This window comes from Typopeltis vanoorti, chromosome 20 (assembly GCF_054136105.1).
Source record: "Typopeltis vanoorti isolate ZY-2024b chromosome 20, IOZ_Tvanoo_1.0, whole genome shotgun sequence".
NCBI lineage: Eukaryota > Metazoa > Arthropoda > Arachnida > Uropygi > Thelyphonidae > Typopeltis > Typopeltis vanoorti.
Genome location: NC_143568.1, coordinates 77,611,753 through 77,626,758, shown reverse-complemented (window position 1 = coordinate 77,626,758; position 15,006 = coordinate 77,611,753). Strand labels below are relative to the sequence as shown.

Genomic DNA, 15,006 nt, shown 5'->3' with positions numbered 1-15,006 from the left:
TCTCTACGGATAACAGCTAATCAACACACTATAAACATAAAGACTATCTAGTCTCACTCTCTTACCAATTAAGCAAAATTAATGGAATAATGTTCCATTAATCTTAACTTCTCTTAATAAATATACTCAATCACGCAGCAGCTCATAGTCAGCACACCATCATGTTGCTGGTCCTGTATATGATTTACTATTTGTTCCATTTTGGTCTTAAAATTTTTACATTTCTTTTTTTTCCATTTAATTTTTAATCTTTCAAAATCCATAATGCATTTGATTCATCATTTTCCTTGTTTACATGTTTTATTTATATTTCATTTTGGACTACTGAATACATATATACATCTAATATCAGGGATGTCCACCTTTGGTTTTGATCACCTCCTGCACACTTTGAGGGAGGCTTACCACCAATATGCAGCAGACATCAGGTAGAATTTGTCTCCATTCCTCCATCAAAGCAGCACTGAGTTCAGCGACAGATTGAGGAGGTTGCAACTTGTTACAACACACTGTGATAACAAGTGTTCACAAGGCTGCCTTCACACCAACATCCTGTCATCAGACCAGAAACAGGTGAACCTCAGGTCACCTTGTTCATTGTTGTGATGTTCGGCTTGTGTGCCACTGTTCTTCTGTGGAAACTGAGTAAATGGAGTTCTTTTCATAGAGTATTAGTGCTCACTATGGTGTTACTAGTGCTCTGGAACTCATCATGGATGCTTGTACCAACTGTAGTAAGTTTTTGCATGCCACCACTTGTTTTTAACACTCTGTCAGTCATTTTCGGCAGCAACCCTAGGAGTTTTCCTGTACTAGTGATGTCAGAACATGTGTTGATCATATCACCAACCATTGATTTTGGATGCTCCAGTTGAGCAGCAATGGCACATATGGACAAACAAACCAATATTACAGCCAACAATGACACTTCTCTCAAAGTCACTGAGTTCACATCATGTTGCCACACCACCCGTATTCAACTGCAATGATGAAATACTGCTTCCTACTATCTGTAACCAGCTTTTATGTTATTAATAAACTTGGAATGTTCCAGAATTTCAAATAACTGGAGTGTCTGGAGAATTATTTTTTTTGTGTGTTTTTTTATTTTGTTTGTGTAATTGAGCTTCATTTTCAACACCTTTTTCTTACTGTATGTTTTTGGCTCAATCAAGTTTCGCTCCGAATATTCTGTCATCCCTACCTTCTAAAAAATATACAACCATGTGCGTCTTTCTAATTATTCGCTTAATATAAATTAAAAATTTTATATTAGCCATTCAACTTAGCCTCTGGTTGGAGAAGCAGAGTAGCTCCATCACTTAATAAGCTTTGCTATTTTTGTTATTGTTTTAAATCAGGAGCAATATGAAGCCTAGTTTCAGAAAATTTTTATATTAAGATACTGAAAATTTGTTGGTAAAACCTTGTGGAACTTGGAGATAAGTGTTTTCTGGCATTAATGAATGCAACATTTGTCAGCCTCTCCTTTATATACAAGTGATATCATCTACAATTTAAAAAAAAAAATGTGCCTCTGTAGAACAAATGAACAATTTCAAGGTGTGAATTTCCAAGTGCTATTCACACAGTGCATGAATTTCAATGTCTCATTGTTACTACATATTAATACTAAATACCTTGACAATTTACACTAAGTTTTATACACTGCATATCGATAAACAACTACACATACATTTATTCTAGACAAATATCAATAAGTTGCTTCCTACTTCTAACCCAAATAAAAGATTGTTATTTTCAGTTTTAGAACCTCCAAGAAAAGTTGTATTTGTTTTTAAAAATTCTTTTAAACATTTTAAAGGAAATTTTCTAATGCTGTAAAAAATAATAAAAACAAAAATTTTAAAAATAAAAGAAATGGATTATTCTGAAGCTCTAACTCAAAAAAAAATATTATAATATGTATTATAAGTTCTGCAATAAAATGCTAAACCTATATTATTATTATTATCTGAGATCTCCAGGGAGTCAAGGACTCATCGAGGGAGGTTATACATCACCCAAACTAGCTTGTCACACCTTTTCTTAAACTCATTCTCACTAGATGCACTCAACTTCAAAAGGTAAACTGTTCCACTTACTCACCACTCTGGTAGAGAAATATCTAGCAATTTACAATTGATATCAGCAGACCAAAACCTAATATCAAGTATGTCCACCTTTGGTTTTGATCACCTCCTGCACACTTTGAGAGAGGCTTACCACCAATATGCAGCAGACATCAGGTAGAATTTGTCTCCATTCCTCCATCAAAGCAGCACTGAGTTCACCCCACACACACACACACATGTTCTCTCCCAACATTCCATATAATGAAAAATTTCATCAGACGATACCCTATAACAACCATTCAGAAGTTTATAGAACTATCATATCATCCCTCCTCTTTCTACTGCTAACCAGAGTATGTAGTCCACGTATCTGCAATCTGTCCTTGTAATCTAAATTCCATAATCTCAATACAATCTTTGTAACTCTTCTCTGGACCCTTTCCACAGCGTCTTTATCCCCTTGGAACCCAGAGACCAAATCTGACACAGTAGTCTAGGTGCAGTCTTTGCGAAGTCTTTATCAAGGCCTTGCAAAGAGGCAAAACAACATCCTTATCCATACATGTCAAAGTTTGCATCAACATCACTTCAACACTGCAAATTTTGCTATGCGATCTTTGAACTCCAAATTCCTATACACCATAGCACTAAGTTTCCTTGCTTTGTTCAAATCATTCTGAAAGTACTGGATATTAACATCCCTGACAAACCTGCATATCTTTGCATCATCAGCCAACAATTGAATATCTCATAGCACAATCACACCAACATAATATGGGTATACAAATAAGCTATACAAGTATAGCTTGTCTGTCTATATTTCTGTATGTGATTTCTTACCAACTTCTCTAAAATCTTCACCACCACACCAGAGACACTGATAGGTCAGTATCTCTGATTCATGCCAAAGTGCAAGACTTCACAATTAACACCAAATTGATGGCCGTGATCATTTGCCCACATTTCCAGCCTGTTCAAATCATTCTAAAAGTACTAGATATCAATAACATCGCTGATTGCCCTGCCAATCTTTGCATCATCAGCCAATAATTGAATATCTCCTGTCAGATGTTTCTCAATATCATTAATGTATAGAGTAAATAATAATCATCTGAAGACTGATCCCTAGGGTACACCACTGATCATCTTAAATCTGGCAGATTCACACCAACCATATACCACTTTTTGATACCTGTCTGTCAACCATCCACTTATCCAAGTCAAGAGATTATATTCCAAACCCAGATTCTCCAGTTTATGTAACAGCCTTTCATGTGGTATCCTATCAAATGGCTTAGCAAAATCCAACAGTATCATAGTGTATCCATTCTCTTTATCCAACTTGGCCATAATATTGTTATAAACTGAGCAAATTACTGAAACATGACCTCCCTTTAGTAAACCCATGCTGTTCCTTGTGGAGTACAGCTTGTCTGTCTACCCATTTCTGTATGTGATTTCTTACCAATGTTTCTAAAATCTTCACCATCACACCAGAAATACCGATAGGTCAGCAATTAGACCAACTGGTTTATGCACCAATCCTTGTGCAACAGAACTAGTATACATTCTTTCTAAGCCTGTGGTATCTTTCCTGAGCTGAGACCCACGTATACAAACATGTCAAGGGCCAAGCCAATTTGGGAGAGCATTCCATCTGCATACATGCTGATATTCCACCTCAGTATTGCTGAATTGTTATTCAGGTTATGCAACAGCTCTTCAACCTAAAATTCTCATATACCTCTAACTCTTCATCCAATACAGAAGTAGACCACTGTGTTACATACACAAAGTTGATATATCTTACAAAAGTGAGCACTCATTAATTGAATAATCTCATTAGCTTCTGACACTAGAGTACCATCTTCATTCAATAAAGGTATTCTTCCACATTCATTCATTCTTTTAATTGTAGCATAGTGGAAAAATTATTTTAGACTGCCTTTAGCCTACACAGTCAATTTCTTTTCTATGGTAATTTAGCTTTCTGCACAATACTCAACTTTTCTCTGCACTTTATTCCTATTCTTACAATATTCCTTTTACATGATCTTATGGATCTCTTGCTTAATAAGGTTGCACATTCATCCAATTTGACAAATATTCAAATGTATATACTGCCTCATTTAAAGCACTTTTTCAAGCACTGATAACATGAGACCAAGGATAATATCCTCCTAAGTTGGTCATTTACCAACTTGCAATTTAGATGTTACAACTTACTTTCTTATGCAATGAAAAAATAATAAAAATTAAATAAAATTACTCAAAGAAACAATCAATTATGCATAATATGTGAACTAACTTCATTAAAACCCTTAATCAACATGCAGCTGCAGTAATGTTATGAACTTAATATATTTTGTATAAATTTGGGAAGTGTTACTTATTTAGGTGACCAAATATGTTTTAGTATCTTCATTTACTTCAGAGCAATTTTCACTATTGACCTTATGACAGTATTTTACATGACAAAATGTATACAAGTGGATTCACATTTCAAACATCTGACATAAATTCTGATAAGTCATAATGAGACTTTAATAAATTGTAAAAAGCTTAGGCAAAAGGCAGTAATTTTGCCTTTTCCCAACATATAATCCTATCCAAACTAAACAACAGAAGCTGATTCATTGAATGAATCAGCCTCTGTTACAAAGGGAATGAGGAAAGAGACAACAGTAAAACAAGTATTAAACAAAGGAAATCTGAATAAAAAAATTTGAATATACTGAAAAAAAATCTGAAAATACTGAATCAAAAAATGCTGAACTGAGATTTCCCAGTCTTTCGTTTCTGTAATTCATAACACTCAATAATTGTTTTGTAATTATAAAGCCTATTCTATGAATTTTTAGTGAACAATGGAAATGCTTTTTTTTTCTATACAGATCAGAAGAAAATTTCCTCCTGATCTCCTGTAATGAATTAAACACTCACCATTAAACGCCTCATTCGTTCTTTTTCTATCCTTTCTTGCTCTTTCTTTTGTTCACGTTCAGTATTTGCATGATATGTTATTACTGCTTTATTGACTTTTCCGATCTTAGCAACTACATTGCGATGATATTCTTTAAAATCTTTTCCATGCTGTAATACGGCATTAAGGTATTCCTGAAACATATATAAAATATCATATATATTAGTAATATGTGAGTGGATTTTTATAGTTCAGTTTTGCAAATGCTTCAGTAAATCAATTATGAGATAAACATATATATATATATATCAAGTCAGAAAGTATCTGAAATGTTTTGTTTTATTTTTTTTTTTATTAGTCCCACATACTCAATGCATATGCAACCATAAGCAAGAAACATTGTTACTTAAGTGAAGTATTTGACCTCGACCAATTTGCAGTCATGCTGAATTGTGTGAAGGAATATGATGCATTAAAAAAAACATAATGCATGATATAATTTCTGTGAAGTGTAGCAGATGCAGAAATTCATTATCCAAGACCTAAGGTAAGTATGATGACAGTATTATACATGACAAAATGTATACAAGTGGATTCACATTTCAAATAAAGTCTCTTTTTTTTTACTTCATGTGTTGAAAACAAAAGGGAGGCATCAACTATTTCTGATACATAAAGAACAACCAAAAAACCATCCACACCAAACACTGAGGAGAAATTTGAAAGGCTCATATACCTGGTTTTGATAACATAGATTACTATTAATTAGGTTGCAAACTAAGTTGAAATTAGTCACAGTTCTGCTTTGAAAGACTATTTTGACCACATAAGAGGGGGGGGGGGTCACATAAAAACACTACTCAGGTGACTTTCTGACTTACCCTTGTACAGAACTGTCACTTTAGTCCACAAGCTCATTGTCTTGTGTTTCAGACAGCTTTAAAAAACCAGATTCATCACTTCTAATTCTACCATTCTAGTGGATTCCATCCCATTCTATCTTCCCTATTGTGTTACACTCAATAGTCTGTCACAGCCAAGTAAGCTGCCTTCTTATAAACCTGAAAACAGATTACGATATGGTAGTTAATCCTATCTGCATTGTGCATTATGTTTAGAAATTATGTGTGTTTTGTCCTGTTTGCCTGTTTTGCCGGCAAACTGGCCAGAAGTTTCCAGGAGGATAAACCCTGCTACCTCTGTATGAGGCAGGTTAGCTTACCTTCACTTGAAAAGCCCTGATAAAGGTTCTTTATATTCTAGATGGTATTTAAACCCAGGTCTTTCCAACTGAAAGGCATCAACAATACTGAATGACTTGAACAGTCTCACAGAAAATATTTCTCATATATGTCGAAGGCCCTCTACTCAGCTATTTGGTTTTTTAATTCTCCTAAACAGCGACTCCCTTGTTATACTTGAACTTTCATCACAGGCATTATTTCTGTCAAAATGGAAAATAAGTTGCTATCATGAATGAAGAATATACATCAATCACGAATCTCACTCTGTCTGGTATCATGGTTGGAATAATAACAAAGCAACTAAGGATGTTGTTAGTGTGTGTGTTCTGTATTACAGAATCTCTGACATACTGGCACTTTATATTTTTTTAAACTGTATATATGTGACTCCTATTTACTGCAAAAGACTGTATTGTATAAGTACATTAGTATAATGGGTGGGCTATAAGCTAGCTAATCTGGTTCCCCTCATCTATAGACCTAACACGGTACTTTTTCATGTCACTTCAGGCATCCACTAAGTAAGGTGATGATCTCAAACAAACATCCATGCAATTGTGGAGTTCAAATGGACAGCCTGCTAGTTAGAGAGAAAAAATTATTCAACATGGCCAATCAGCAGGCATTTTGTAGATCCCCACACACACAAACATATACATATTTCTGGTGAGTGTAATCTAATATACTCCAGACAGAGGCCAATTCTGTGCAAAAAGGATTAATGAACACCAGCAGTAGTAGTACATCTTAACCTTTAATTAGTCGCATGGGGTCTATTTGACCCCTGTCATCATTCAAGTTTGATTTCTGACAAAACCAATGACGGATTTTTGTTGCGATTTCAAGTAGATGAGTTTCTTGCTGCCCTACACTGAATAAGTTATGTGCCGGCCATCAGCGCAATCAGTTGTGGAGCAAGAAGTGATTTCTGATGTTCTGACCCCATGCAACTAATTATGTAACAAAAAAGGTGCGACTAATTAAGGGTTAAACTGCTGTGTTGTGCAAGACCTGTAGCATCCTCTGAAATGATGCTTTCTGTCTCCATAGAAACAGGTTTGAATATGAACATCTTTTCCAAGAAAGTTCTGAGACGACCCTGTGATGCCATTCATAATTAAATTGGACTGATTGCCTCTCTATCTCAAAAGTTTGGAATATTCTTATCATATGTAAATATTGGAAAAGATCAAAAATTAATTTCACATCATCATCCTTCTGGAATACTGCACTTGTTAGTATCAAAAGTTAATCAAATGTTGTAGTCTTTCAACTGCTTGTTTGTTCCACATTGATGATGCCTTATTAATTTCAATTAGAAATATTTGTTTGCTAATTTACAATTAAGTACTGTGTTTCAATCTTGATTACCATGTCACAAGTTCTATTAAAGCTACAGTTACTGTAAAGAAGCAGTGCAGAGTTACTGCAAAAGAAATTCTTGTGATGTCTCTACATCATCACCTGAGTCAGCACTTACACCGTAACCATAACATTGTGAATTTTGGTTCATCTTTCAAACATGCTTATAATTAATGGTTGTGTTATAGAGATATGGAAATATTAAAATGGAAAAACTTCTTGAAATTCATCACAAGCAGTAACTGACATGTTCACTGGAACTTCTACTGCTGACCATCATTTAACTTCTTTTAATTTAACAAATAACACTTCAAAAAAAAAAAAAAATCCAAAATGCTCAACTCATGCAGAAATTTTTCACTCTAAAAAATTTCACTAACACTTTTTATTCGCAAAAGGAGCAGGTGAAGACATTTAGCTCTAACTATTTTTTAAAAAATTGGGGATCCAGGGAAGAGAATATGGCTGACAACTGCCACCAAATCAGTCCCTAACACTAATACTATATATTGTTTGAAACAGTGGATTCTAGTGAATTCTCCTGAGCTATGGGATTAAAACCCTACTGCACCATGTCAGAGATACATTTTGGAAAATTATGGTGTTTGAGTAAAACGAGTTGAGTAAGAACAAGTACCTGCTCTTTACACCATACAAAAACCTGGTATGAAAGAAAATTTAAGGAAGCCTGCGAAATTCTGATAAACCACCCAAATATCAACAATAATGGTGGCATGAAAATTCCAAGAATCTGGATGGCACACATTCAGCCTACTTAATATTTAGTATCCAGCATACTTCAGTACTCTAGGCAACCTTCAGCTAGTATTGGAATCCCATACCAACTGGTTGGAATATATATGTATAATCATTGTGTTTGTATGTATATATGTATAATCTTTATATATGTTTATATGTATAATCATTTGTTTATATGTTTGTGTTTATATGTATAATTAAATGTATATGTGTAATATATATAATATGTATAAGGTTTCTATGTATACTCATATATATATAGACTTGTTATTGCTCCCAATGTAATTTTACAACCAATAGATAATTTGTAACGGTTTGTCAGTAACTTTAACAAACCATGTAGATCGTAGTGCAGCTTGTTTCTCTGTATATAGTATACATGCTCTAGAAGATGACCGTGATATAAAGGTCGAAAGTCAAATGTGGATTTTGGTTTATATTAAACTAAAGTTTTACTCAAACACGGTAGTTGTCTCCTTAATTTTCCAAAATGTATTTGGATCACCGTGTAAGCCGAAAAGAAAGGATATCAGAGATACTTACTCAAGAACAGGTCAAAGAAAGGAACAGAAAAAGTTCCTATTATCAATAACTAATATCTTAGAATGGTCTTCCTTCAGGTGGCCTAGCACTATAGATGCAAATACAATTTGCATATGCTACACAGGCCTGCAGAATTTTTCATTGCATTTAGTCCTTTTTTATTTTTTAATTTAAAAATGTTCTCCTTTAGTTTTAATATTTAAGTATCCTGATCTGTTATTTAACTTATTCTTTTTTATTTTTATTTAATTGAAGAGCTACCAGAATTTAAGATAAAAATCTGAATAAGTTTAAATTTTATGGTGGTAACATAAAATATTTGGAACTGGGCAATAAGACTAATATGTAAAATTTTATTTTATTTATTTTTTGATCGTTGGCAGGGTAAAAAAATTAATAAAATTAAAATTTGGATTTCTTTTAGTAATTTTAAAATCCAGGGAAGAGAAGATCTAGCCTTTTTTTTTTTTTTTTTTACTAAAAACTTGGATTTCAAATTTTAACATTTTGAGAAAATATGTAATACAACTGCAGGGCTAGTAATAATGACAAGTACCAACTAGCTTCTAATCGGTTTTCTATTTTTGCAACATAAAATATGCATAAATTCATGGGGAGAGAATAGACATAAGTCTTACAAATTATATTACTGACAATGTGCTAAGAATGATTCAAGATAGACGAATGTACAGGAGATTTGAAATAAGAAGCAACTTCTACAGTGCAAATGTGATAAAAGTGAAAAGAATTTGGTTTTTATTGGTTGTTAACAAATAAAAACATAAAGAAACATTTTACTTTAAAACTTCTGCAAGTCTGATGAATACAGGGAAGACTACAAGAACAAGGAATTGTGTAGACCCTTGGATGTTTGTAGATGGGGGTTACTGTCTTAGAAGAATGAAGCAGACTGTGAATAGTAAGAATAGGCTTATATGCCACACTGACATTATGAATTTTGAGGATGATGGCAATTTTAATCTAAAGATTGCCAATGTAGGAGACTGAAATGAATTCTGTATAATGCATGCCAATATTTGACCATAGAGGAGGATTAGAAAATAGTATTCTTTAGATGATTCTAGTTGACTACCCACTGAAAATGAACTGACTAAGTAGAAACTAGAGTTAAGTTTTTTTCTGCCTATCTCATCTTTTAAATGGAAACTGCATTTGTGTGTGTGTGTGTGAGTGAGTGAAAAATGCCTATTTTCTGTGATGGCTGGTGAAAAGATAAGGCATGAAATCATCCAGTGTGAAGGATTTTTTTGGAAAATATTCATAGAGAATCTATTCGCAGAAGTTTACGAGATGAGGGCAACAAGAAATGGTAAATTGTCTTCATTCTTCAATTTCAAGGTTAACTGAATTTTTGAGTGAAATTAAAAAATTATTTAAATCAAAAATATCATGATTCCTGATAAAAAAAAAAAAAAAAAAACTTTGACTGTGTTTTCACATAATTCTCCATAAACAGATTCTACCCTTCTCATTTCCTCAATTCTGAGAAGCTGGATTTTTTGAATATTTTTGCCCAACTATTCATTTATTATTCATTTATTTTATTGCTGGGATACCATACAATATGAAATGCTGCTTTCTCCTTCCACAAATTCTAATGGCAATGTCAGAAGATTCCTGATTGTGATTGTTGTTTTTAATTTTATTGTTGCATATTACTCCATCAATATTTTCTTCTTCTTTGGTGCATCAATCCGAATATTGGTAATTATAGCAGCACATCAGAACATCCTGTCTTGTGACCTCCTTTTCATCTCTTCATAACTCTTAGCGCTAGTTAACATCATTATGTTATTTATATATGAAATTTTTGGTCTACCTCGTCACCTCTTTCCTACAGTCTCCTCCATTATTTCTGTAATCAGTCCCCCATGCCTCAAATGGTGTCCAATGAGGCTTTTTCTTCTCTTATTGATGTGTTTCATCAATGACTGCTCTTCATGAACTATATTTAGAACTTCTTCATTACTTTTCCTTTCTGTCAAACTAATTTTCATCATATTCCTCCAGCACCAAAGTTCAAATGCCTCCAACTTTTTGATGTCTTGTTTTGTTAGGGTCCAGGCCTCACAACCATATAATGCAATGCTCCATATGTATCCTTTCTTTTAGGCTTACACGTGATCAGAATGCAGTTTTCAAAATTATGGAGACAACTACCGTGTTTGAATAAAAACTTTAGTTTAATATAACTAAAATCTACATTTGACGTTTTGACCTTTGTGTCAAGGTCATCTTCTGGAGCATACAACTATACACAGAAAACAAGCTACACTACAATCAAACTGGTTTGTTAAAGATACTGACCAACCGCTACAACAATTGTTGGCCTGACCTCTGGTGAAAAAAAAAAATTTATACATCAACGCTAGAGTCCTATTATTAGTGTTATCTGTTGGTTGTAGAAATACATTGGGCACAACAACAAGTATCTATCTATATACATATATTAACATCATGTACACATTCCAGCCAGTTGGTATGGAATGGTTTCTAATACTAGCTGAGGATTGGCTAGAATCCTGACTTATGCTGGTTCTTATATATTAGGTAGGCTGAATGTGTGCCATCCAGATCCTTGGAATTTTCATGCCATCTTTGTTGTTGATATTTGGGTGGTTTATCAGGATTTCGCAGGCTTCCTTAAATTTCCTTTCATACCAGGTTTTTGTGCGGTGTAAAGAGCAGGTGCTTTTCCAGTCGATTTGGTGTAAGGTGTTAAGTGCGCGGTCTCAAATCCTGCTTCACTATAATGGTTATATTTAATGTGTCTAATGTGTTCATTCTTGTGTATAGGGATTGTCCGTCCTGTTTCACCAATGTACGGTAAGTTACAGGTGCAGCGGATGCAATAGACTCCAGGATGTGCTAATGGGAGGAGAGGATCCTTAGAGGAGTTGAATATGGTTTTAAGTTTAATGGGTGGTTTAAAGGTGGCATTGAGGTTATAATGTTGTAGGATTCTGTTGATTTTTTCCGATAACCCTGTATGGGATGGCTATAGTTTTACTGTAATCTACATTTGTTTTTGTTGTAGTTTTATGGAGTGTTTTATTAACGGTATTTTTGTTATAGCCATTATTTATGAATGTGTCGCTGATGATTTTTAGTTCTTGTTTCAGGGCTTGCTGGTTAGAGCAAATTGTTGTAGCTCTGTGTTTTAAGGGTGTTAATGACTCCATATTTTTGTGATGGGTGGTGGTATGAATTAGCATGTATGTATTGGCCAGTGTGTGTCGGTTTTTGGTAGACCGTGAAGGATAGACTGCCTGAAGGAAGACTTGTGACTAGTGCGTCATGCCAACAATTGTTGTAGCGGTTGGTCAGTGTCTTTAACAAACCAGTTTGATTGTAGTGTAGCTTGTTTTCTGTGTATAGTTGTATGCTCCAGAAGATGACCTTGACATAAAGGGCGAAACGTCGAATGTAGATTTTAATTATATTAAACCAAAGTTTTTATTCAAACATGGTAGTTGTCTCCGTAATTTTCAAAAATGAATTAGGATCACCGTGTAAACCTAAAAGAAAGGATTCAGATCATCCATGGAAATGATACTTACAAGCGCTGCAATCGCTATGGTAAGCTAAGATTCGAATTTCTCTCTTGATCAATCGGCTGGCCTTTTTAAAGAGATGCAGAGACAATAACCTTATTCCGATCTGTATCAGGCTAAAAAAGAAATTTACGTCCGCTAAGGCACTCCGTATTTATGACCGCACAGAAAAAGCAATGCTTAGAGAACAGATTCAAACAGCCTGCCAAAACCTAGCTACAACACAAAATCTGGTTTCAAAATTACAATAAGAACTATCGAACTATATTAATCCAGACATTCTACAAGTACTTGAAAGAATTACTAACAATTCGGCCAAATATACCCTGGAAAAGAATAAAGAAAAACTCAAGACAAAATTCCACAGTTTGAAACAATGGCAAAATATGGCAGCCAATCATAGGAATCCATCCAATCAGAGGACTTCCTCCCCGATAAACACCAACAATGAACAACAAACAAGGGAGACAAGGAGCAACCAACCACCGACAAGCAAAAACCATGTGATTAACCTATCAAGCCACACCCTGAACAACGGTGAACTCATGCTACTGAATAAAGGACTGAACTATACAATAGCACCTAAAAAGGTAAACAAATTGGATTTTATCTACCACATTGAAAGAGGCATCAGGTCCCTACCTAACAATATAGCAGATAAAATATGACTAGAAACTAGTAATATCCTGAACACTAAGAAAACCATACAGAACAACCTCACAAAAACAGAATTAGCAGCAATTAAATCATTAAAAGCAAAAAAACATAATAATAACAAAAGCGGATAAAGGCAATGCCACTGTTGTCCTTGACAGGTCAACATACGTACTTCAAATGAATCAACTAGTAGCCGATAACAACACACATAAAATGGTAAATTATAACCCAACAAAAAGGATAAAGGATAAAACAGAGAAACTACTCAAGTCCGTCACTTCTTGGCCACCAGACACGGTTAAAAAACTCAAACCCCACTACGCCCCCCCCCAAAAAATATATGGGGTTCCGAAAATACACAAACAAAATGTGCCCCTTCGACCAATCGTGGAAGGAATAGACAGTTCCAATTACCACTTAGCAGAAATTAGCGGCAACACTCAAGGAGTTGGTAGGTCATTCCCCTCCTACATAAAAAACACACAACACTTTATAAACAAAATTAAAAACATAACACTCGACAAAGACGACTTATTAGTCAGTTTCGACGTTTCTGCCCTTTCCACTAATGTCCCCATCAATGACACAATTCTCCTACTACAGAACAAACTACAGAACCGCACGACAGTACGGCCCTCTTTGCCCACGTACTACAGTCTGGCTACTTCATGTGGCAAAACAAATTCTAGTTACAAAAAGAAGGTACAGCCATGGGCTCACCACTACCCCCCCCCCCCCCCCCATCGCTAACTTCTACATGGAAACCTTTGAGGAAAGGGCTCTTGATTCCGCCACACTAAGACTGACAGTCTGGCTTAGATACGCTGACGACGTGTTCGCGATCTGGCCGCACGGGCGACAAACGCTAAATACATTCCTTAGCCACCTGAACAAACAACATGAATGCATACAATTTACCATCAAAATCGAAAACCAAAATTTGCTAAACTTAACTTAAAGTTTAGCGAATCCTAGACCTAGTCACACGTCTTCCTTCAGGCAGTCTGTCCTTCATGGTCTACCGAAAACCGACACACACTGGCCAATACATACATGCTAATTCATGCCACCACCCATCACAAAAATATGGAGTCATTAACACCCTTAAAAACAGAGCTACAACAATTTGCTCTAACCAGCAAGCCCTGAAACAAGAACTAAGAATCATCAGCGACACATTCATAAATAATGGCTATAACAAAAACACCGTTAATAAAATACTCCATAAAAACTACAACAAAAACGAATAGATTACAGTAAAACCATAGCCATCCCATACATTAAAGGGTTATCGGAAAAAATCAACAGAATCCTACAACATTATAACCACAATGCCACCTTTAAACTACCCTAAACTTAAAACCATATTCAACTCCTCTAAGGATCCTCTCCTCCCATTAGCACATCCTGGAGTCTATTGCATCCGCTGCATTGTAACTTACCGTACATTGGTGAAACAGGACGGACAATCCCTATACGCGAGAAAGAACACATTAGACACATTAAATATAACCATTATGGTGAAGCAGGATTTGAGACCACGCACTTAACACCGTACACCAAATCGACTGGAAAAGCACCTGCTCTTTACACCGCACAAAAACCTGGTACGAAAGGAAATTTAAGAAAGCCTGCGAAATCCTGATAAACCACCCAAATATCAACAACAAAGATGGCATGAAAATTCCAAGGATCTGGATGGCACACATTCAGCCTACCTAATATATAAGAACCAGCATAAGTCAGGACTCTAGCCAATCCTCAGCTAGTATTAGAAACCATTCCATACCAACTGGCTGGAATGTGTACATGATGTTAATATATGTATATAGATAGATACTTGTTGTTGTGCCCAATGTATTTCTACA

General features: G+C 35.0%; 1 protein-coding gene across 6 annotated transcripts in view; it reads right to left on the bottom strand.

Moving 5' to 3' along the window:
- brm (ATP-dependent helicase brm) overlaps nucleotides 1-15,006 on the bottom strand; it is a 677,861-nt gene that overhangs the window by 470,816 nt on the left and 192,039 nt on the right. For all 6 annotated transcript variants that reach the window (XM_090410652.1, XM_090410651.1, XM_090410655.1 and 3 more), the window contains one exon: nucleotides 5,019-5,192. In XM_090410652.1, coding sequence (XP_090266778.1) covers nucleotides 5,019-5,192 — 174 coding nt within the window. The remainder of the gene's footprint in view (nucleotides 1-5,018; nucleotides 5,193-15,006) is intronic.